The sequence below is a fragment of the Oncorhynchus nerka genome, linkage group LG9b (assembly GCF_034236695.1).
Source record: "Oncorhynchus nerka isolate Pitt River linkage group LG9b, Oner_Uvic_2.0, whole genome shotgun sequence".
Taxonomy (NCBI): Eukaryota; Metazoa; Chordata; class Actinopteri; order Salmoniformes; family Salmonidae; genus Oncorhynchus; species Oncorhynchus nerka.
Window position 1 is genome coordinate 37445041 of NC_088424.1, and position 24456 is coordinate 37469496.

The 24456-nt window shown below is 42.8% G+C and overlaps 2 protein-coding genes across 3 annotated transcripts; both read right to left on the reverse strand.

Moving 5' to 3' along the window:
* Positions 1-363: 363 nt before the first annotated feature.
* On the reverse strand, positions 364-6157 carry map2k2b (mitogen-activated protein kinase kinase 2b). Its single transcript, XM_029643217.2, has 12 exons — positions 5247-6157; positions 4928-5138; positions 4374-4430; positions 4171-4260; positions 3926-4003; positions 3022-3073; positions 2765-2889; positions 2463-2682; positions 2320-2372; positions 2092-2153; positions 1825-1870; positions 364-1594 (listed from the first exon to the last, which is right to left on the reverse strand). Exons 1-12 carry the CDS (start codon positions 5339-5341, stop codon positions 1484-1486), a joined length of 1200 nt encoding a protein of 399 aa, XP_029499077.1. The 5' UTR covers positions 5342-6157; the 3' UTR covers positions 364-1483.
* A 5301-nt stretch (positions 6158-11458) lies between these two features.
* Positions 11459-23855, reverse strand: pias4b (protein inhibitor of activated STAT, 4b). Of its 2 annotated transcripts, none has more exons than XM_065013658.1 (14): positions 23310-23855; positions 22426-22626; positions 21996-22263; positions 21566-21650; positions 20926-20967; positions 20663-20753; positions 20473-20574; positions 20241-20346; positions 20036-20109; positions 17963-18123; positions 14239-14375; positions 12118-14054; positions 11785-11880; positions 11459-11632 (listed from the first exon to the last, which is right to left on the reverse strand). In XM_065013658.1, the coding sequence occupies exons 1-12, from the start codon at positions 23334-23336 to the stop codon at positions 13816-13818; spliced, it is 1533 nt and encodes a 510-aa protein (XP_064869730.1). In that variant the 5' UTR covers positions 23337-23855; the 3' UTR covers positions 11459-11632; positions 11785-11880; positions 12118-13815. The 2 variants fall into 2 exon arrangements, with proteins under 2 accessions (XP_064869730.1, XP_029499074.1); XM_029643214.2 differs by having other exon boundaries at positions 13942-14054; positions 23310-23846.
* Between the last annotated feature and the right edge of the window lie 601 nt (positions 23856-24456).

Below are 24456 nucleotides of genomic sequence, written 5' to 3' on the forward strand. Positions count from 1 at the left end.
AACTCACACAGAGCTCGGCTAGGAAGCACATTAAGCTTCTGACCAGAGCAATCTTTCACTTTATAAATTATGTCTGCTCTTCCTGGAGAATGAAGCTCCTCGATGACATCCCGTTGATACTGTAGATTACAACATCCAGACAACAAGGGGATGGGGATGCAGGCTTATGTTACAGTACGATAGATGAATCTGACAATGAGGGGTTGGCCCAACCCAACCAGTGAAGCAATCCTGATTACAGCTGTAACTGAGGGTTTGTTTCTGACATGGTTAGTAGTGCTGAGCGATTAGTGCTTTGAGGTCGGTTGTTATTCATTTTGATGTTTGAAAAACTTGAATGCACGCTGAAATAAGGATTCACAATGATTTTAGAGGGTTTTTTAATAGAAATTCCAAAGCCTAAAATAGTTAACATTCAATTGCCAAAACCTTGAAAATATTCCATTGTCTGTCAGGTCCACATTGGGTAGACATCAATAGAAAAGGGTCAATTCCAATAAAATAAAACATTTTAGTTGTGTATATTACCTAGTTTTTAAATCGGATTACTTGACTTTAAGGAATGAAAAATAATAGTAATCATCTCTGCTCTGGCAGTAGCAGTCTGCCAGGTCATCTATTGTTATCTATGTCCTCCCTATACTCTACTGGTTTTAGTCATCCGATTTAGCTAGCCTGCCTATGTTGCCTATACTGGAGAGCTGTCTGCTGAAAACATTTGACTAGTTCATCAAAGTAGATAACAGCGTCTGTCCCTCTCGTCATTGTGTTGTGTACATTCCTCTCTCATGATGCAGTCAGTGTGTACATAACGTAGCAGGCGTGAAAGTGTATCTGTACAGAGATCTGTATTTAATGTTGAGATGCTCATGTCACCGTCCAAATAACAGGAATCATCCCAAAGGCGCGAAGGCAGGCGACAAGCTTAGGTCCAAAATAAGCCCAAAGAAACTCATTGGGCTTATTTTGGACATATTTTGGCGAGTGACGCCTCTCGCTTCGCCACTTCCTCCCTGATACGTCTCTGTCCGAGACGGAAAAAACAGACGCAACGGATTAAGGTCATTGTAGTTAATTACCACGTTTCTGCGTTGAACTAGGTTTAATATTTTCTTAATGAAAACTACAACTCCCTTCAGCCCAGCATCCCACATAGTAGTTCTTGACTTGATTTCTCGTGAGAAACAGTGATTTAGGCTCAAAAAAAAAAAAGAAAAAAGAGCGTCGATCAATTAGTTGTTTAATCACAAAAACATTTTTTTAACGAAATGTTTGTTAATCGCTCAGCACTAATGGTTAGAGAAGAGTGACTGAATGGAGGCTTTAGGGCCAGTTCATACTTGGATCACCTGAAGGAGGAGAGGTGGCTGACAAGAAAAGCGTGTGTGTGTGAGAGAGATATAGATATATATCTATATATGCTGCATGTCTATGTGTGCCCATTAGTCTGTTCAGGCCGCTGCATGTCTGTTTGAGTGTGTGCTTAGTCTGCAGTGCGTGTGGGAGTGCTGGGTTGGTTCAGCCCCATGGTTTTACAGAGCCAGCCAGCGAAGTCCATCTCCTCTACCTCCGAGCGCTTGATAAAAGTGTGGTTCTGAAACAAACACAAGAGACACATGGCTCAGTACAAAGATACATCTGTGATTCAACTAATCATGTACTGTGACATATCGATCAGGTCTATCTCTTTAGTTATTATAACCATTAGCTAAGCAGCCAACAGCAAGGGACTGGAATCCAATATGGCTCGCTTTTCTGTCAAAGGGCTAGCCTTTCTCTCTTCAGTCCCTCCCAGTGCTCTTCAGTCCAAAGGCCAACACTCACCATCAGCATCTTCAGGTCCGCCCGGTCTGCTGGGTTCTTGATGAGACTGAGGAAGCACAAGAAAGTCCCAGTAATTTAATTTAAAAAAAAAAACTGATAGTGAGATCTTCTTGAACTGCAAGGTTGGTTAAGGGCTTGTTAGTAAGCATTTCACGGTAAAGTCTACACTTGTTGTATGCAGCGCATGTGGCAAATAAAGTTGGATTTGATCTAGTTATTAAACCAAGGCATTTTATTCATAAATCATTCATACTGAAGGGAACTCACCATCTGGTCACAAAGTCCTGGAAATCAGATGTGAATACTCCATGAGGCAGCTTGGGGGGAGGCTGTAACAAAAATCATGTTCATGATCAATAACGAGCCCATCTATACACCGTGCCATGGATATAACAGTAGTTTGGTCTTGTTCTATTCTAGCTTCCGTTCCATGACAATCATTTGCATTCTTCTATCTATCTATGGCCATGGGGGGTAATCCTCAGCAGTGTTCACCTCGTTGACGATGTAGTCCAGCAGCTCAAAGATGGCCATCGCAGGACCGTGGCCTGATGAACAGTAAAACATTATTGAGATCATCAGTACAAATATGTAAATTATCTCTATCTGCGAAAGAGGCTGTGGGTGTGTGTTCTGACCGCTGGCAGGTCTGCCCCCGGGGGGTCTGGGTCGGGGAGAGGTGCTGCTGTGCATTTCTCCCTCGGTCCCGTCCATGATGGGTCGGCCAAAGATGGCCTCCAGCTCCTTGGCGTCAGGCGGGGGGATGGGATACCGGCCGATAGACAGCTCCACCAGAGAAAGCCCCATGCTCCACACATCAGACTGGACAGAGTAGTGGGTGCCCTGCAATCTCTCCGGCTGTTGGTTAGAGACACAGAGATAGATGGCTTACACACACACACACATACTCTCTCACACAAACAGAATCAGGGGTACTCACCGACATGTAGGAACGTGTTCCCACGAAGGAGTTGGCCATGGAGTCTATCAGCTGGCCGCTCACCCCGAAGTCACAGAGCTTGATCTCCCCACGAGAGTTGACCAGGATATTAGAGGGCTTTACGTCTGGGGGACAGGAGGGTACATTAGACTCGGCAGGCATATTGCTAAAAACACACAGGCACAGAAGAAACGCAGTGAAAAATGTATCTACCTACACACTGTACGTAAATTCAAATGCATAGCATCAATGTGTACCTCTGTGCATGATCTGGTGTTTCTCTCGTAGATACGCTAACCCTCTTAGAACCTGTGAAGATGATGTGAAAATGTTGCAGTTTTTGCCCAGTTTCAAGAGGACACTTGGAATTGTCAAACACTATATCTATCCTTTGGGAAACAATAGACATGCATTACGATCTTCATATGTAGCTAGCTGTGTGTTGTAGGGGTGTGCCGACATGGCTCGTATTCGTAGTAGCCAGTTGGATCGGACGATACTCATGATCGAAAAGTGTTTTCATTTGCTTAAATAGATGTTGGCAAAATACCTCCCTGCACATTCTCACTGCAAAAAAAAGCTGTAGTTTAGGAGCAGCGCACGGAGGGGTGTGTCTTTCCTCAATTTGCAGCGGGCAGCCTAGTTAGCTGTCATTCAGTCAGAATGAGGATCAGCATTTCATATTTTCTCACCTACCTTCGCTCCGCTTGTTAGATATTACGCACATTGATAAACAACGTCCTCACCATGTGATTTATCATAGTAACAGGCAGCAACAATAGAAATGATCGGACTGAAAATATGCGAGGAAAACCGATCGGGTGAAATTATGAAGCGAGTGGATGGATAAATACACTATCCAATCAGAGCAGCAAGTTCAACGTAAAGCCCACCCTTCTCTTTACATACATGCAAACTAGCCAGTTGAATTACTTAGACCATGTAGAACCTTGCACAACTGAATTACATGAGAAAGATGCTGTCACCTGAAAATTAACACCCATCACGGATAATTACAAAAAAATACTCTGATCATAATGGCATCAAAAATAATGCCCATATCCGTTACGATACTCCTTTTGTCCAACTACTTGGCACACCCCTAGTTAAATAAAGGTTAAATAAAAATAATAAAAACACCCCTAGTTTGATGATACTCACAGCGATGCTGACTTTCCCCAGGATCTCCTCAGGGATCCTCCTGGCCTCCTTCAGCACCTGGTCCAGAGAGCCCCCATCCTGCAGGGAGAGAGGAGAGCCACTCAGTCACAACCACCTGACATAAACACTTCACAGTATGACAAGGTCTGAGTCTACCTGCATTACAACTTTACTATCTCAACCCTACTCCCCAAAATGATTGAACTTGCTCTTGAAAGACACCCTCTCTCACCCCCACCCTTTACCATGTGTTCCATGCAGATGCTGATCTCTCCATCGCTGTAGAAGGACCCGTAGAAACTAACGATGTAGGGAGAATTACACTCATGTAGCAACTGAGGGAGACCGAGAGAGGTGGGTTTAAACACATAAGGAATACTCTTGCTTAAGAATTGATTTGGTTTAAACATGATATTGATCATGCTAAATTAAATAACAAAAGCAGCACCTGTAGCTCTCTGATGATCTGGTTCCTGATGGCTGGCTTGATCTCCAGATGGATCAGCTGAGGGAGGATGAATGCAATACATACACACCAAAAATCAATATGTCTTTGTCTCATCACTAATGGCCATAAGTACACTGATTTTGCTGGTTCAAAATGGCCACCTTAATTGTTTTACTACCATTATAGTAATATGTGCCTAGTCTTTTCTTGTGAACAATTGTTATTACTGGGATCACATCATAGGCAATACAATCAATGAAAAACAAAAAGTACAATTGATCCTTTTTACCCCCCATGGAGCAAATGAGGGTTAAAAGCCTTGCTCAAAAGGCACAACCGATTTGTTTTTACCTAGTTTGTGCCTAGTCTGAAATCAACCCCCAACTGCTTCCCATCTGAAATGATCAGACAAGTTTGATCGATATGGTGACATATAAACCATTAGAAAGTGCCCTCAGGCAAATAGCCCATCAATCGGCTCACACCCACCTGATCCTTCCTGATCTAAGAAAAGGGTCTGCTTTCAGACTGGCAACAGCATTCACACCACTTACCTTTCTGGCCATGACGAGGCCTGAGGGTTTGTGGCACACCTTGTTGACCACGCCTCCGTTGCCGACACCCAACTCACAAATGCGGTGGAAGTCATCGTCTTTCAGTTCGCCCACCTTGGCCTTCTGGGTAAGGAAATTCTCCAGGCGCTTCTTCTGCTGCTCGTCCAGATCCAACTCCTCCAACTTCTTCTGTAGGGCTTCCAAGTTAGCACTGAGAGCGAAGGAGTAGGGAGAATTGGAGGTGAATTCTCATATGAAAGTAGAGGTTGACTTGAATTTGAGTTTAACAGTAGCCAGCTGGCTAAGGAGTTACACTTACTCAGAGGCAGCTGCGATGGTTGTGGAGGTGGACAATCCTCCCTCACCAGCAGTGGGAGTGATGTTAAGGCGCACTGGTCTTTTTTTGGGGGCCATGTTTCGTTTTAGAGAATAACTTGCTAGATACCAGCGTTGAGTCTCTTGACCTCAACTTGCTGTGTCGCCAGAAGAGTGACTGAATGTTGTTGGCAGATCCAAAATGTTCCAGGCCTGCCTAGCCAATTAGCTCTCAAACTAGCCTGTGTATCTATCGAATCAACAGGGGTGACAATGAAGTGGCTAGTTAACTATGTATTTTAGACCAGACTAGCTAACTAACGGTAGATGGCTGGATATGTTAGCTATGACTAGTTAGCTATTGTCAGTCAGTCAGTCACAGGAGGCAATAGCTAACGTTAGCAATAAACTGACTAGCAAGCTAACATTATCGAAACAAATAATTAGCTAGCTAGTAAGACACGTATGTTAAATTAATCACTTTACCGTCAAGTTGGGGTAAATAATGAATCAACACAGCCAACTGTAGATAGCTAGTTACACAAGCAAAGGTTGGACCACAGCCATCACCACATTCCATACCAATAATGACGTTGATGCTTTCGCTAGGTATCCGTGCTAGCCATTCAAGCTAACAATCCCACTGTCCTTGCTTGTTGCTCCACTATCGTCTTCGCCCGTCTAGGCCTGGCAGAAACTTCAAAAGGAGCGGACCGTTGGGGCCAACAAGTTATTCGTGTCCTGAGATGTGAACCATAGACTGCACACAGCGTCCCAGGATAAGAGTGGGGGTAGCGGCTAAATTTGGCCCTCTTCGCGGTACTATTAGATGCTATTTGGTCCAGCAAGACAAAGAAAGTCTCGCGAGAAAACTTGTCTTTGCCGACGTTATGGCACACCTTTACACCTGGTGGTATGCAAAGATTTATATAGAAAACTGATAGGGGGCGCTGTGACGAAGCCACCGTGCCTTCATCTTGGCACTCCCCCACCGTTGTAAAAAATATTTTGTATTAATGTCTACATTCGTTTTTGCCACATTTATTCGATTAGACATCTTAATGCATATGAGATATGCATTAGAGATAAACATACAAATACACAAAAAAATATATAAAGCATATTTCCTTAAAGTATAATTTTGAGATCACTAATGTTACTGTCCCCACTACAACAACAAAAAATACTTAGATACATATAATTTTGTCCTTGAAACATTTCATTGAAATACTGTAGAATAACATTAATTCCTATGATTTGATGAGTTTTAGTCACATGAACAGGGACGCAGATGTAGTTGAACGGTACAGTGACATTCTTAAGCTCTGAGCTATAACAGTGTAGGTCAAAAAGGGAAGTGAATGAAACAGTAATACAAATAATAATAATATATACATATTTACAACTGTAACAATTATAAATGTCCATTGGAGGGTGAGAGTAGGGTAAAGTTCCGTTGAGGGAGCAGTGAGGACCCTTCAGAGACAAGCCGAATTTCTATGGTTAAACTAATTTATTCAGCCTCCTGAAGTTGAAGAGTTGCTGTTCTGCCTTCTTCACCACAAGGTCCGTGTGTTTTGACCATTTCAGCTCCTCTGAGATGTGTACGCCAAGGAACTTTATCTTTTTTACCATCTCCACGGCGGCCCCGTTGACAAGGATGGGGCCCAGCCTGGTCCCCCCCTGAAGTCCACAATCGACAATCCTTTGTTTTGCTGACTTTGAGGGAGAGGTTGTTTACCTGGCACCATGCCATCAGAGTGCCTACCTCCTCTCTGTAGGCCATCTTGTCGTTGTTGGTAATCAGACCTACTATTGTCATGTCGTCAGCGAACTTGATAATGGAGTTGGAACTGTGTGAGGCAACACAGTCGTGGGTATACAGGGAGTACAGGAGGGGACTGAAGACGTATCCTTGTGGGGCCCCGTGTTGAGAATCAGTGTTGGGGAGGTAATGTTAACAACTTTCACCAACTGGGGATGGCCCGTCAGGAAGTCCAGGACCCAGTTGCATATGGAGGAGTTCAGTTCCAGGGCTGTGAGCTTAGAGGGCACTATGGTATCAAAGGCTAAGCTGTAGTCAATTAACAGTATCCTCACATATGCATTCCTTTTGTCCAGGTTGGTAAGGGGAATGTGCAGTGCAATTGCGTCGTCTGTGGATCTGTCGAGGGGTAGGCGAAATGGAGAGGGTTGAGTGTCCTGAGGAGGGGATGTTATCGATCTTTGACTAGCCTCTTGAAGCACTTTATGATGAGTGCTAAGGGTCAGTAGTCATTCAGCTCAGTTACTTTCCCCTTCTTGGTCACAGGGATGATAGTGGACATCTTGAAGCAGATGGAAATAATGGCCTGAGGTAGAGAGAGATTGCACATTTCCGAAAACACAACAGATAGCTGGTTTGCACATGCTCTGAGGGCGTGGTTAGGGATGCTGTTGGGGCCGGCAGCCTTGCGAGAGTTAACATGCTTGCATGACTTGCACACATCCTCCGTGGAGAATGTTAGTCCTTAGCCCTTGTTGTCCTCGGGGGCTCTCCTCATCAGAGTCATTATGCTCAAACTGTGAGAAAAAGGTGTTTCGATCGCCCGGTAGGGGGACGTTGGTGTCCATGACATGACTGGCTTTCTTTTTGTAATCAGTGGTTGTTAGAAGCCCCTGCCACTTAAGTATTGTGTCTGACCTGCTGAATTGCTCCTCCACTTTGTCCTGCCATCTTGATCGATCTTCGTAGGCCATATTTGTACTGTTTAACCAGGACTGCTCCTACTGGGGAATGCCAATATGTCCGACCAGTGACTTCAAAGCCTCTCAATCACCAATACATAGCATCAGTCATCCAGGGTTTAAATAGATCTTTGGTGGCATCATAGTCCTAAGGATGTAAACGTTTGCTAAATAAACTGCTTTTAAAGGCAATTATTAGGATGGAGTTTCACCAGGGAACTCTCCCATTAAATCTAAATTAATCTTTTCCATCAAGACCAAGGGCTGGTGGAAAAGGTAGGGGAGGCAGAAGAGTAATTTAGTCAGTCACATAAGCAGGCTTTCATTCACCTCTAGTGGCAGTGTACAGTTTAGGTAACAGTACAAATGGGCCTTAGTTTAAAAATATACAAATGTGCATATTAATGAAGGCTAAAGCAAACAAATGATTAGAATACTTATCATATTGAATGAAAACATGGCAAAAAAAAATTTAACAATTTTTTCTGCAGTTATGTATCACACATAAATAGCATAAAACTGCAGAGACAAGCTAGTAGGAGGTGCTACCAGAGTAGGGTCACCCTACTGATAGGCTGACAACTTACTGATTTACTTGGGCATTCTTTGCAGAACCGCAAATCAACAGACTGCATACAACCTGTTCTGTCCTGTGCCATTTGTTCAAGGTGTTGCCATGACAGTCATACTTCATTTCTTGCCTGGACAAGAATAACCTTTTTACCCATTTCACTCTCCTGGCTTACTGTGTGGAATTAGAGTGCATTCTGATAAGAATCCCACCAGCCCCATATAATAGACTACATTAGAAGTATATGAATGTTTCGGCCCCACGGTTTGACCACTGTAGGATTTGATTCTTATACAATGTACAGTGCCCTTCGGAAAGTATTCAGAACAGTTGTCTTTTTCCACATTTTGTTACATTACAGCCTTATTCTAAAATGGATTAAATAAAAAGAAGGTAGCCTGTCACAATCCCTACTGTGAAGCATGGTGGTGGCAGCATCATGCTGTGGGGAGGTTTTTCAGCGGCAGGGACGGGGAGACTAGTCTGGATCCAGGCAAAATGAACGTAGCAAAGTACAGAGAGATCCTTGATGAAAACCTGCTCCAGAGCACTCAGGACCTCAGACTGGGTTGAAGGTTCACCTTCCAACAGGACAACGACCCTAAGCACACAGCCAAGACAATGCTAAACAATGTTACATTTCGTGTCTCATAGCAAAGGGTCTCATTACTTATGTAAATAAGGTATCTGTTTTTTATATTGTAATAAATTAGCAAACATTTCTAAAACCCTGTTTTTGCTTTGTCATTATGGGGTATTGTGTGTAGATTGAGGATTTTTATTTATTTAATACATTTTAGAATAAGGCTGTAACGTAACAAAATGTGGAAAAAGTTAAGGGGTCTGAATAATTTCCGAAGGCACTGTATACAGACAGACACACAGACAATCATCAAAACCCACAACTCTGGGTTGTATTCATTAGGCACCAAGCAGAAGAAAACTGATTGAAAGAGGGAGTTCCAAAAAAAATTCCGTTGGTTGTTCTAATGAATACGACCCTGAAAGCACTGTGTTTAAATTAAATGATTCCACACACACACACACAAGGTCGTCCATTACATTTTTTTGCTTTAATTGCAGGTCCTTCAGGAAGTCACTGGCCTCCACATTCAGCTGGGGACAGGAAGTGTCCTTAATACATCCATTTACATAGCAGGAATTTGTGTATTTGGTGAAGACTACGTAAAATAACTAAACAGATGCAGTTTACAGGCTGCAAATATTGTGCAACGCCATATGTTAGGGGAACCTAACCTGAAATTAGTTTCCCCTGACCAGGAAAAAAGTTTGTGACCTTATAGCCTTTAGCTATTATTATTATTATTATTATACGACTTCTTGCCACAAGATTCACCACCACAAAGCTTTCAGGATCAGAGAAGACTGTTTGGGGTATATTAACTTCCTGTGTTTGATACTCGGACTTCTTTACCCCTCTCCTGTGTAGCCTATTTAAGAACACAATAATTGTTGGCACAAATACTATTCACACAACATTTATTGGCAGACAATGTACTCTTATGTAGCCCATAGTTTAAGTGGAACATTCAAAGAGGTTGGGTAGGAATATGATGAATGTAAATGGGATGTATGCCAGTACCCTGGCCTTGTGCCACATACAACACTTCTCTCACCCAATACTAGTGATGAAATGTAATTGGATGTCAGGCTCAAGCCCCTCAGACAGTTAAGCACACAGTACGTGGGCCTGCTGACTGAGGTAGACTGGATTAGTGCAACGATTGTCTGAACAGCCATTGTACTGAAAAACACTGGCTTCCTCCCAAACCTGCAGGACACACAGATAATAAACACAAGCATAGAAATAGAATCAGAAGATGTTCATCGACTTGAATAGGGATTCCCATTCTAGTGAATATTTCTGAACAAAACAACATTTCTGTGTTTAGGCTTTGGGAATCTACTCTAACTTTTAGTGGTGGGCATCAATATTGACATCGATAGGAGCAGGGCATATCGTGATATCAGATTATCCTTCCTATTAACCTACATATAAAAAAGCCTAGATGACTGTTCCTGCTTGCAATAAACCTCTCACAGACCTCACAGCAACCAGTCTTTGCAGAGAGACTATCCACACAGAGTTAAGAGAAGGCATAATCTGATCCAAACGTGAATGGATTTACCTGTCAGAGAGCTGGCTACTAATGAACGATCCGACCAGAACTCCTAGAAGAAGATCAAGGTGGAGAACGGGACCTTTCATGCATTATCACACACCCACTGTGGTGAAGGGACAATTTGGATCAATTAAAAATGGTACGCTTTAGCCCCATGCTATCTGATAGGACAAGCTACAATTTAGCGTTCTGTCACATGCAAGTATATGAAAGATGTTAAATTGTCTGAAATGCATTTTGAACTGGAGAACCCATTTAACTGCTTTTGGTTGCTTATGTTCACCAGTATTGCTCCCATAACTTAGAAATGCCTCGTGAGCTTAGTTGAACAGTCTCGTCAGAGCCCAAAATGTAAGCTTGTTTTACTCCTGGGTTTGTAAACAATGTAATTGTAAACACTGTATAGCCTCAAAACATGGTGAAAACTATAATTTTGTTGAGTCATGGCATCTATAGCTTTGTCTAGGAATTTGAGAGTGGGTACATTTCTACAGCCCCATCCTTCAGCTGTTTACCAAAACAGCTTTGTTGCAATGTGGGCGCTTCTACTGCAGGTTGCCCCTTTAAATCTAAAATAGAAAGTGGTATTTATACATTTCTTAGTATATTAACACAATATAGTTAAGGTGTAACTCCTATTTTAAAGGGATAGGAAGTTTTGGATATGCATTTGGCCAATGACAAGTGTTCCACATTTAACCCACCCACTTGTGAAAATCTAAATATCAAGTCGTTTTTTGGTTTATTTGCAAACAACAAAAAAGGGGGAAAAAATAAGCAATTTCAAATTTTATTCAGAAAACAATTGGCCAAAATGTACAAGGACCTCTACGCTTGATGGTTCCGGGTGGAGTGGATTGATCCGTTTCCCATTTGTCTGATTTTTTTCTCCATGTATTTTGGGTACAACCAGTAGCTTAAATGGTTGCATGTAGCTTGACTCCCCTCCTGAAAAAAATACAAAATAACTTGAAATCGCGCTTATGGTTAATGGCCTACTGAGTACATGTCGACCATGTCCTTCGTGTACAACATGAAGTGTGTAGGCTGCACCAGGGCTGCGTTTCAAACAGCTCAAAGACACACCCTCCTCCACTTACCCTCGCCTTATGCCCTTGGGGGAAGCCAAGCAAGGGAAGTCGGCAACGTAAGACCTCCTGCTGAGTTTGCGTGTACAACTCTGTTCACTCCGGGGCCTGAAACGCCCCATAATTCAATTTGTGATGATTGTACAGCTGCTATGAAAAGTCAGCCAAAACTTTAAATCAACATCAATATGGAGAAGTCAACATACAAGTGTAAATAAAAGCAGATGTAAATAAGTTAGAAAATGTGCTACTAATGCACGAAGGCAAACGCGTATCATAAAATTGTTTGGTTAGCTTCTGGAAACGTTAGCTAGCACATACAACTTTCCCTAACATCACACTTACACACTCATTTTCGATGTAACTGATATCGTCAGATGGATAGCATTCGATGTCTGCGGATGAGTTGTCTTCTAGCCAAGATATGAAATCATAATTGACTGTAGGGCATATAAAGCACACAGCTACCGGATGGTTCCATGATGACTGAAAACAACCATGGGACGAACGAGTGACATTTCTGGGCAAGTGCGGTCCATTTAAAATGAATTATTTCTTCCTTTGCCCTGTAAGTGTCAACTCGTCATAGGTCATAATCCCGTTGTCTACTTCATTTGAGGGTGTATCTATGTTTGGAATGCAGCCGACAGTCATTCAGTGCTGATCAAAGCGTCTGCGGAGCACCGAGTTACGTAAAAAGAAATCTCGCACATGCGCAGAAATCTCTATGTTTTGCCACCTCAAATCGAGTTAGTGGAGAAAAAAATATCTGTGTTAAGCCACCGTGGTAATGTCTCCAAATTTCAACAGAATTCCATTATGTATCCTGAAATATTTATCAACCTAGGCCAGGGGTTCTCCAACAGACGTTTACCCATTCATGTTACACTAAATTAAATATTGATTTTATTATACCTACACATGTTGGGGTAACATTTTTATTACTATTTCTGTCTTTCCTATGCACCCGCGGTAACAATCATATTTTTCCATCAATATGCAAATATAGCCGTTGCCCGTCTCACAAGCCTACAGCACTGGTAGTCATTGTCTAGCATATTTTTTATTTATATATATTATTTTACCTTTATTTAACTAGGCAAGTCAGTTAAGAACAAATTCTTATTTTCAATGACAGCCTAGGAACAGTGGGTTTAACTGCCTGTTCAGGGGCAGAACGACAGATTAGTCAGCTCGGGGATTTGAACCTCTAACCACTAGGCTACCCTGCCACCCCATATTGGCAGCTCGCCCAGGGGTCCTTGCCCAGGGGCTCCTTTCCATTAAAGTTTGAGAACTCCTGATCTAGGCCTATCCATCTACCAATTGTATTCTTATTATACTCCTCCACAATATCTTGAACTTGACTCAAAACATGTTTTAGGAGGGTGAAAATAATTTTATTAGAAATTGGTATTACAAAAAAAGCATTAAATACATATTAACATGAGTAAATTTACATGCACAATAATTAGATATTAAAGGGATTATCTCATCTTAAAAATGGCTTCAGGTCCAAATGAAAGATTACACCAATAAAACACCTGCTTTTCAGAGCAAATCTTCAGAATTATTAGGACTTGTAAACTATTTCATTGACATTCCAGCAATGCATCTGATTTGTGCATGTGCCAGCACCAGTAGCGCAACCCTTCCTCTATAATGCGCGAGTGAAGCGAGTTCGGAAAAACGGATAATATTCAATCTTCGAAATAGTTTTCACATACACACTTTATACTGTATGTCCGAACTCGGGCTTCACAAAAAACATGGTTACTGTGGTTACCCGATTTCAGATGCGTCAATCTACACAGGATTATTAGGGAAATCGTTCTTGCAAAGCATGTAGGCCTAAACGTTTTAAAACAAACTATTATATTAAATCTAGCTATCCACAATAATCGTAGTATTGGGTGCATGTAACCGTGCTCAATAATTGTGAGTTACGTTTCTAGACTCTTGGAACTGCTCAGTAACCATTGCCTCTTAGGCTATTTATTTTGAAAGGTCTGTGTCCAGGTTAACTGTAAACAAACACACATTTTACCTCTGCGCCGACATGTGTTGTACTGTTAATCTCTGTGATGGATTTACCATTGATGACCATACAGAACCTTGAGCAACTTCATGAAACCCGTTCCTGTCGGAGAGGTCATCGTTATGGCGCACCTTTGTGACCTCATCAGCCTCGTCCTCGGATGACTCCTGAGTAAGGTCCACAGTGACTACTTCCTTTGACACGGCTCTGGTGGTTGCAGTCACACTACTAGCACTATAGGCCTCTGTTGGAGAGAGAGGAGGTTGAAAGCACCGCTAACCCACGCCCGTATTCTGAATTGAGATCCAATCGCTAACTCAAATTTCCTCTTAAGTGTCCCTTTGACGTCGGTGACTGATTGATGCAAAACCGAGTTGAGACAGCTATTATCTCAACTCTGAATCTATGATCTCTGTTCATAGTCTCACCCATCTTCTCCAATGGTGCCGATGGCTGTGTTGTCCTGCTCACGCCATCTATAACAAACCTCCAAGAGCCGTCAGCCAGGTATTCTACCTCTGTATTGTCCTGAAAGCCCTCCAACGCCAGGATCACCGTCAGTAGCCTGCATATACAGTTGAAGTCGGAAGTTTACAGAAACTCTTTTTAATGACTCCAACCTAAGTGTTTCAACCACTCCACACATTTCTTGTTAACAAACTATAGCTTGGTTAGGACATCTACTTTGTACATGACAAGTAATTTTTCCAACAATTCTTTACACAGATGTCACTATCACAATTACATTGGGTCAGAAGATTACCTACAGTCGTGGACAAAGGTTTGAGAATGACACAAATTCAGTGTCTTTAGATATTTTTGTCAGATGTTACTATGGAAATACTGAAGTATAATTACAAGCATTTCATAAGTGTCAAATGCTTTTATTGACAATTACATGAAGTTGATGCAAAGAGTCAATATTTGCAGTGTTGACCCTTATTTTTCAAGACCTTTGCAATCTGCCCTGGCATGCTGTCAATTAACTTCTGGGCCACATCCTGACTGATGGCAGCCCATTCTTGCATAATCGATGCTTGGAGTTTGTCCGAGTTTGTGGGTTTTTGTGTGTCCACCCGCCTCTTGAGGATTGACCACAAGTTCTCAATGGGTTTAAGGTCTGGGGAGTTTCCTGGCCATGGACCCAAATAATCAATGTTTTGTTCCCCGAGCCACTTAGTTATCACTTTTGCCTTATGGCAAGCTGCTCCATCATGTTGGAAAAGGCATTGTTCGTCACCAAACTGTTCCTGGATGGTTGGGAGAAGTTGCTCTCGGAGGATGTGTTGGTACCAATCTTTATTCATGGCTGTGTTCCAAGGCAAAATTGTGAGTGAGCCCACTCCCTTGGCTGAGAAGCAACCCCACACATGAATGGTCTTGGGATGCTTTACTGTTGGCATGACACAGGACTGAGGGTAGCGCTCACCTCGTCTTCTCCGGACAAGCTTTTTTCCGGATGCCCCAAACAATCGGAAAGGGGATTTATCAGAGAAAATGACTTTACCCCAGTCCTCAGCAGTCCAATCCCTGTACCTTCTGCAGAATATCAGTCTGTCCCTGATGTGTTTCCTGGAGCGATGTGGCTTCTTCGCTGCCCTTCTTGACACCAGGCCAACCTCCAAAAGTCTTTGCCTCACTGTGCGTGCAGATGCACTCACCTGCCTGCTGCCATTCCTGAGCAAGCTCTGTACTGGTGGTGCCCCGATCCCGCAGCTGAATCAACTTTAGGAGGCGGTCCTGGCGCTTGCTGGACTTTCTTGGGCTCCCTGAAGCCTTCTTCACAACAATTGAACCGCTCTCCTTGAAGGTCTTGATGATCCGATAAATGGTGGATTTAGGTGCAATCTTACTGGCAGCAATATCCTTGCATGTGAAGCCCTTTTTGTGCAAAGCAATTATGACGGCACGCGTTACCTTGCAGGTAACCATGGATGACAGGAAGAACAATGATTCCAAGCACCACCCTCCTTTTGAAGCTTCCAGTCTTATTTGAACTCAATCAGCATGACAGAGTGATCTCCAGCCTTGTCAACACCTGTGTTAATGAGAGAATCACTGACATGATATCAGCTGGTCCTTTTGTGGCAGGGCTGAAATGCAGTGGAAATGTTTTTTGGAGATTCAGTTAATTTGCATGGTAAAGAGTGACTTTGCAATGAATTGCAATTCATCTGATCATTCTTCATAACATTCTAGAGTATATGCAAATTGCCATCATGCAAACTGAGGCAGCAGACTTTGTGAAAATTAATATTTGTGTCATTCTCAAAACTTTTGGCCAAGACTGTACACTAAGTTGATTGTGCCTTTAAACAGCTTGGAAAATTAAAAAAAAAATGTATTGTAAGTCGCTCTGGATAAGAGCGTCTGCTAAATGACTTAAATGTAATGTAAATGTAATGACTTTAAAAGCCTCTGATTGACATACTTTGAGTAAATTGGAGGTGCACCTGTAGATGTATTTCAAGGCCTACCTTCAAACTCACTGCCTCTTTGCTTGACATCATGGTAAATCTAAAGAACATCTGCCAAGACCTCAAATAAAATTGTAGACCTCCACAAGTCTGGTTCATCCTTGGGATAAATTTCCAAACACCTGAAGGTACCACGTACATCAGTACAAACAATAGTATGCAAGTATAAACACCATGGGACCACGCAGCCGCCATACCGCTCAGGAAGGAGACGCGTTCCGTCTCCTATAAATAAACGTACTTTGGTGCGAAAAGTGCAAATCAACGGGGACAAAGATCGTACTTTTTGGAGAAATGTCCTCTCGTCTTATGAAACAAAAATAGAACTGTTTGGCCAAAATGACCATCATAAGGTCTGGAGGAAAAAGGGGGAGGCTTGCAAGCCGAAGAATACCATCCCAACCGTGAAGCACGGGGGTGGCAACATTATGTTGTAGGGGTGCTTTGTTGCAGGAGGGACTGGTGCACTTCACAAAATAGATGACATTATGAAGAAAGAAGGGAAATTATGTGGATAAATTGAAGCAACATCTTAAGACATCAGTCAGGAAGATAAAGCTTGGTCGCAAATGGGTCTACCAAATGGACAATGACCCCAAGCATACTTCCAAAGTTGTGGCCAAATGGCTTAAGGACAACAAAGTCAAGGTATTGGAGTGGCCATCACAAAGCCCTGACCTCAAGCCTACAGAAACTGTGTGGCCAGAACTGAAAAAGCATGCGTGAGCAAGGAGGCCTACAAACCTGACTCAGTTTCACCAGCTCTGTCAGGAGGAATGGGCCAAAATTCACAACTTATTGTGGGATGCTTGTGGAAGGCTACCCGAAACGTTTAACCCAAGTTAAACAATTTAAACGCAATTCTACCAAATACTAATTGTGTATGTATATGTGTGACCTACTTGGGAATGTGATGAAAGAAATAAAAGCTGAAATAAATCACTACTATTATTCAGACATTTCTCATTGTTAAAATAAAGTGGTGATCCTGACTGACCTAAGACAGGGATTTTTGTCAGGAATTTTTAAAAACTGAGTTTAAATGCATTGGTGCATGTAAACTTCCGACTTCAACTGTCGCATCACACCACACTTCATTATCATAAATGTAGGTGATGCCGACTTTTGGCCAAGTCTCCGTTCATACGAGTATCTACAGGCCATTATAATACAGTGTATCACAACTGGTGGCGGATTTACATCCTACAATTTGACAGATTTCTACATTTTAGGCTCAAAAGAAGCATATTTTCTGTGACCGTGGGATAGATTTCACTTTTTTTGTATGAAAGGGAGGGAGATGCAGAATAGAGGTGGGGCTGGGATTTTGTATTTAAACCGGAGTGGTGTATACCGCTATGTGCATCCTTAAATTGTGGGTAACATGGGTTCATGGTAGGCCCATCAAATAATTTAATTTAACATGGAAACCAACAAGTACCATGGACCCATGGAAAATTGGCATTGCATTGAGTTTAGTTAATCATATCCAATAATTGACTGTCTGTGGGTACAGCTAGTGAGAGGCACATACAGTTTACTTTGTTCTGTCAATACAATAATAATGCTATGATAATGAAACCACAGATTACATCAATCACCATAGAGACCAGATAGTCATACAGAGATGCCAAAGGGCATGGTGCCGGTATTTAAATATATGATACACCATTACCCATCGATAGTTAGCTGGCTGTACGGAACTAGCTCGTGACACACTGGGCAGGTCCAGGTGGGCCTCTTCTCATTCATCTGCAGGTAGAGCGTCCCGTCGAAGCATTGGAGGTGGCCGCACTTACGCCCCCTGCAGGGCACTGACAGACGCATCTTCCCCAGCTTGTAAACAGAGGAGAACAGAGGTGTATTCATTCTACCAAACAGTTGCAAAACTAAAACGAAAGTTTATATTGGACAAATGTAGGTAGGTTTCGTTTGCTTCTGTTTAAGAAACGTTCTGCAACAGAATCGACGGAATGAATACACCCCTGGGCAGAACTTTTGTGGAACGTTCAGATAGAAATATGGTGTGTAGAACACACACCTCTGACAGTACAAGAAGCAACCATGTCAGCTCTATTCATGACACTTTTATCTGCAGTGTTCCACAACTTTTGCCTATAGAACGTGGCTCATGGTTGAAGATGACCCTGAACACCGATGTACTGCATGATCAGATGAAACAACCCCAAACACTAATCTACTTCAGGATCAGATTATCCAACCCAAACACCAGTCTACTGCAGGATCAGATTACCCAACCTACTGCAGGATCAGATTACCCAACCCCAATTTACTGCAGGATCAGATTACCCAACCCCAATCTACTGCAGGATCAGATTACCCAACCCCAATCTACTGCAGGATCAGATTACCCAACCCCAATCTACTGCAGGATCAGATTACCCAACCCCAATCTACTGCAGGATCAGATTACCCAACCCCAATCTACTGCAGGATCAGATTACCCAACCCCAACACCAGTCTACTGCAGGATCAGATTACCCAACCCCAATCTACTGCAGGATCAGATTACCCAACCCCAACACCAGTCTACTGCAGGATCAGATTACCCAACCCCAATCTACTGCAGGATCAGATTACCCAACCCCAACACCAGTCTACTGCAGGATCAGATTACCCAACCCCAACCTACTGCAGGATCAGATTACCCAACCCCAACACCAATCTACTGCAGGATCAGATTACCCAACACCAATCTACTGCAGGATCAGATTACGCAACACCAATCTACTGCAGGATCAGATTACCCAACACCAATCTACTGCAGGATCAGATTACCCAACACCAATCTACTGCAGGATCAGATTACCCAACACCAATCTACTGCAGGATCAGATTATCCAACCTACTGCAGGATCAGATTATCCAACCCCAACACCAATCTACTGCAGGATCAGATTACCCAACACCAATCTACTGCAGGATCAGATTACCCAACACCAATCTACTGCAGGATCAGATTACCCAACACCAATCTACTGCAGGATCAGATTACCCAACACCAATCTACTGCAGGATCAGATTACCCAACACCAATCTACTGCAGGATCAGATTATCCAACCTACTGCAGGATCAGATTATCCAACCCCAATCTACTGCAGGATCAGATTACCCAACACCAACACCAGTCTACTGCAGGATCAGATTATCCAACCCCAATCTACTGCAGGATCAGATTACCCAACCCCAACACCAATCTACTGCAGGATCAGATTATCCAACCCCAATCTACTGCAGGATCAGATGATCCAACCCCAACACCAATCTACTGCAGGATCAGTTGATCCAACCCCAAAACCAATCTACTGCAGGATCAGATGATCCAACCCCAAAACCAATCGACTGCAGGATCAGATGATCCAACCCTAAACCCAATGTACTGCAGGATCAGATTATCCAACCCTAAACCCAATGTACTGCAGGATCAGATTATCCAACCCTAAGCCTAACCGTGACCATTAGATCAGTGTTTCGAAATTCTGTTCCTAGGTACCCAAATGGGTGCACATGTTTGTTTTTGCCCTAGCATTACACACATGATTCCACTAATCAAAGGCTTGATGATAAATTGATTAGTGAATCAGGGCAAAAAAGATTGATACATTTAATGCATTAAATGGATTGGACAGTCATAATCAACTTCCTGTCAGTCAGTTCAATTTCTGTTTCAGTCTGCTGAAGGAATTGTTGCCCTTTGCAGCTGAGGGATAAGTGGCAAACTCTTACCGGACATATAAGGGACACCTGTAGTCCTGTTGTGGTCACCTCACATTCTGGGTCGAAACGCAGCTTCTCTTGGACTACAAATACCAGAGAGCATCAACTCAAACTGGGTGCTAATACACAATATGTCAGTGGTCTTTTTGCACTGTATGTGTGTGCAATAAAGGCAAAAATGTGTGTGCGCTTCTGTGTGTGTTGCCATACTCACTGCGCTGTCTGCAGAATGTCAGACTCTCCACTGATTGGCTCTTCAGTTGACTGAGGAGGTCTGAGGGGGACAGCACCTTCACCAGGTACACAGCCACAGAATACCTCTACATAAACACACACACGCTAGATCTTACCTAGGGCAATTCAAGAAAACACTCCTTATGCATAGAATACAGAACTGAAAACAAAATCATTAAAATAATGAAAAGTAAAGAAGGAAGACTACTTACTTTGCTACATCTCTTCCACCAGACACATAAACGAAATGAGGGGAGGAGGCTGAGAGAAACTGTTGGGGTTATGTTGATGGGTGTACAGTGTCTGTGAATTTCCTGTCCCAGCGCATCGGAAGGACAGTGAAGAATGATTGGTGAAGAGACAACATTCTCAGTTTAACATTTAACAGCTTTTGGTGCTTACCGGTAAGGGTATGTGTTTCTGATTAACTTTGATGGACAGGCATGGTGGGTATTGATCCTCCTCGTACCCAAGACTCTCTGTGAAGCAGAATCTGAAAGAGGTCAGAGATCAGTCAGCCAGCCTTTGGCATAACGGACAGAAGTGGCGACATCATCAGAACTGATGAGCAGGTACAGAAGCTCTTGGTTAGTGGTTAGAGAATGTCGTACTCCAGTTCTTTCTAGTGATGACCGGCAGGCTCCTACAGGCTCCATCCTACTCACCTGAGAACCACCTGGACACTCGGCACACCTGGTTGCAGCTCCCTGTGGAAACGTACACAGATCTCAGAATGAGTGTGCTGGTAGTAGTTTTGTAAACATAAATAATATTATGGTGAGTTTGAATTCTGTGGGTGCATTCGTAAATTCCCTCTGGCTATGTACTCTTGTCTGAGTGTGCCAGAGCACAGGATAACTGATTAATTTACGAACACTCTATACTCGTTGAATATTGCCGTGTCAGTAAACTTTGGCAAAAAAGCATAATTAAATTGTGGCCAGCAGCACCATTACAGTCACCAACACTCTGGATAACCTGAAAACAGCCTAACCAGCTCTGCTAGGGCGAGAAAAATGGTCATAGTCAGATGTTCTCGCATTTGTGTCTGGTAGAAGCAAGCAAGCAAGCCAACTTTAGTCAGGTAGCTTGGGTGCCGTTGTCAGAATGCTCGAATCAACCCTACTCCTCGGCCAGAGTGTCCAGTGTGCTCTCTGAACACTCAGAAAGCAAAACGCTCTGAATTTATGAACAGACAATCTGACAAAGCTCTGAATTTACGAATGTCCAGAGCGCACTGAGCTCACCGTGGCACTCCAGAGTGAATTTACAAACGCACCCTGTGTAGTAAGAAAATGTGCTGACTTGCAGTTTCTGTTCTGCTCCACTTGCTTTGGCGTTAGCATGAGGTTGAACTCCTGGTTTTGCATGTCGGAAAAGAAAGATCCCACTGGATGGACACACAGGGAGAATCTCAATTGCATCTCTCCTCGCCTCATCTCTCCTCGCCTCATCTCTCCTCGCCTCCATCGCAAAACCCATTGCATGTGAAAAAGTCTGACGTCCCTTCCCTCTGACTTTCTCAAAACCCATTGGTGAAGGCGAGGAGAGATGAGGCGAGGAGAGATGAGGCGAGGAGAGATGAGGCGAGGAGTATGCAATTTAGATTCTCCCACAGACAACATCAGTGGGAGAAGAGAAACTGTCATGTCAAACAATCACAAACCTCAATCCAGCCCCAAGATTAAATGATAAATATTCAAGTTTTACTAAGGAAACGATAAGGTCAACCTACCCAGTTGTGTGGGTGGTAGGACTGTCCCCAGGGCTTGGTAGAAGGGAAGGGGTACCATCTGGAACAATCTAGGGTTGTGTGTCAGACTGTTTATGTGCTGTGTGGGGTCGTGCGTCAGACTGTTTATGTGCTGTGTGGGGTTGTGTGTCAGACTGTTTATGTGCTGTGTGGGGTTGTGTGTCAGACTGTTTATGTGCTGTGTGGGGTTGTGTGATGTCTCCACCACCGGTGCCATGGTCTGCTCCTCCTGGTGGCTTCCTGGAGTCGTCTAGTTGGCATGAGATTGTCAGAAAATATCAAATCAATACACTGCCAGCAACAATTTTGAGATAGGCAGACTATAAAACAGCAGTATTCCCGTTTCTCCCAAGGTGAGAGAAAAACAGGACTTCCTGATCTATATTGGGGGAAAATTCCATGTCTGACTCACCCGGATGCTGCCAGGAACTATCTGGTCGGCGTAGCGTTCCTGGTAGAGTTGGCGCACGACTGTGAGCAGGTGGGGATTGCACTGGGTCTGTATAACCCCCACAGCTCTCCCCAGCAGATTGGACTTCAGCCCAGTCTTGGTCTGTCCCATGGCAGCCATTAGAGAACGTAATTCTGTGACACGGAGATGCGCCAACAACCTCTACAGGAGAGACAGAGGCACTAAATGAAACTGATTCTACTGATCACAAGGTGACTCTTAAACAAACACTGCAGAACAGAGCACCAAATTGCATTCTATTAATGTCAGTATCACTGAAAGGTGTGTTTGTTGACTTGTTGTCAATCAAGCAGCCAAATGCCTTGTTCAAAATAACTTAGAATTCAGAAACACCAACTTCTGAGTGTTCAAGACAGCAGGCATTTGGTTATGTTCGGCTGAGAACTCATTTTACATTCGATATTCGGATTTCAATTTAAAAGAAATTAGGTGTGGATTGTTCTCCATCCTCTCTTGATTCAGAATATACTATGTCCATTATCTAGGCATGCTTGGTTCAATAGATATTGACGAAAGAACCAAATATCCAGTATAAAACTAATTTTACCTTGTTACCTAACCATATACCTACATCGCTCTAAAAAGTCTGGTCAACAATAATTTCCTGTGGATATTTTTGTCTCAAATTTGAATCAGTAGAAGGACAAACCGCACAGACAACCTGCATAGTAAAAGTTTACATTTAATTTAAACATTCTGGCTTGTGAGGAACATTTACACCATTTTGCACACGTCTCAGGCTGTATATACCAATTAAGTGTATTACCATGAGCGCTGCTTGTTTATCTAGAGAATGTATTGACCGAATGCCAAATGTTACTTACAATTGCTTCTGCTATGTCCCCAGCCATCTGAAATTACTTTAAGATTAGAAGAGTGACACCGACATATCAGAAAAATTAACGGTAAATTAACACATCAGGTGCACTTGATTGATTGGCTCGCCAAGGTCCGTCGAGATGTTGGTTGTGTTCCCCTGCTCAGAAGTTGCTTGCATCAACCATCCAGGTGTTGTAAGATCTGGCTGCATTCTGCTGCAGAAGTTGCATGCATCAACCATGATGTGCAGTTGACTTGAGAGCCATGATTAGTTTTTCAGAGAGACTCGTTTATTTTAGTCGTTCGTTTGACCTGCTGGCATACAATGGATGAAGCACGAGTTTCCGACTTGTAAGTCGAGCTCGTTTTTTCACCTAGTTCACAGTTGTGTTGAACGCACTGAATTCGGGGTCGGAGATGTCCAATACCGCGTTCTCCGTCTTCCGACACCAGAGCGTTCAAGACAACTGAGAAGTCCGGAAAAAACGAGCTGCGACTGAGAAATCGTTTTAAACGGTCATCCAACTTTGAATTCCAGCTCGGGAATTTAGGCCTCTTTCTAGTGCTCCGACTGTCCGACCTGACGATCACTGACGTCATGATTTGACCTCGTATTTGTCCGAGTTCCCAGTTGTCTTGAAAGCACCACTAGTTCCGAGTTGTGAATATAAATATATTGTTTATATTTTGAAATAATTATAGGCATGACTAATCTACTTCACTATGTATTGTCAACCCAAAGGCTGCTGCATCGAATCCCCGAGCTGACAAGGTAAACATTTGTCATTTTTAAATGTCATCTATATTTTACCTAGGCAAGTCAGTTAAGAACTAGTTCTTATTTACAATGACCGTCTGCCGTCAAGGCAGTTAACCCACTGTTCCCCGGTAGGCCGTCATTGTAAATAAGAATTTGTTCTTTAACTGACTTGACTAGTCAATTAAAGGTTACGTTTAAAAAATGTAATGTTAGACTGGTCAGAAAATGTGGAATATACATATTATATATAGGCTAATATAAATGTTCTGCATACGCGTTAGATTTTCTGTTAGGCCCTATTAAAATAGTTAAGCTTACGTAATCAAAATAAGCATATTTTTATTTAATCATCAAGCCATTGGTGCTTGCAAAATTTAAATTACATGGTTGAT

Coding starts and splice junctions, on each gene's coding strand:
- map2k2b (XM_029643217.2), bottom strand. CDS start 5,341: ATGGCCCCCAAAAAAAGACCAGTGCGCCTTAACATCACTCCCACTGCT. Junction 4,431..4,927: donor GCCTCGTCATGGCCAGAAAG/GTAAGTGGTGTG, acceptor ATCCTCCCTCAG/CTGATCCATCTGGAGATCAA. Junction 2,154..2,319: donor TGGACTACATCGTCAACGAG/GTGAACACTGCT, acceptor TTTTTGTTACAG/CCTCCCCCCAAGCTGCCTCA.
- pias4b (XM_065013658.1), bottom strand. CDS start 23,336: ATGGCTGGGGACATAGCAGAAGCAATT. Junction 20,575..20,662: donor AGAAACACATACCCTTACCG/GTAAGCACCAAA, acceptor GCGCTGGGACAG/GAAATTCACAGACACTGTAC. Junction 20,110..20,240: donor GACATTCTGCAGACAGCGCA/GTGAGTATGGCA, acceptor TGGTATTTGTAG/TCCAAGAGAAGCTGCGTTTC.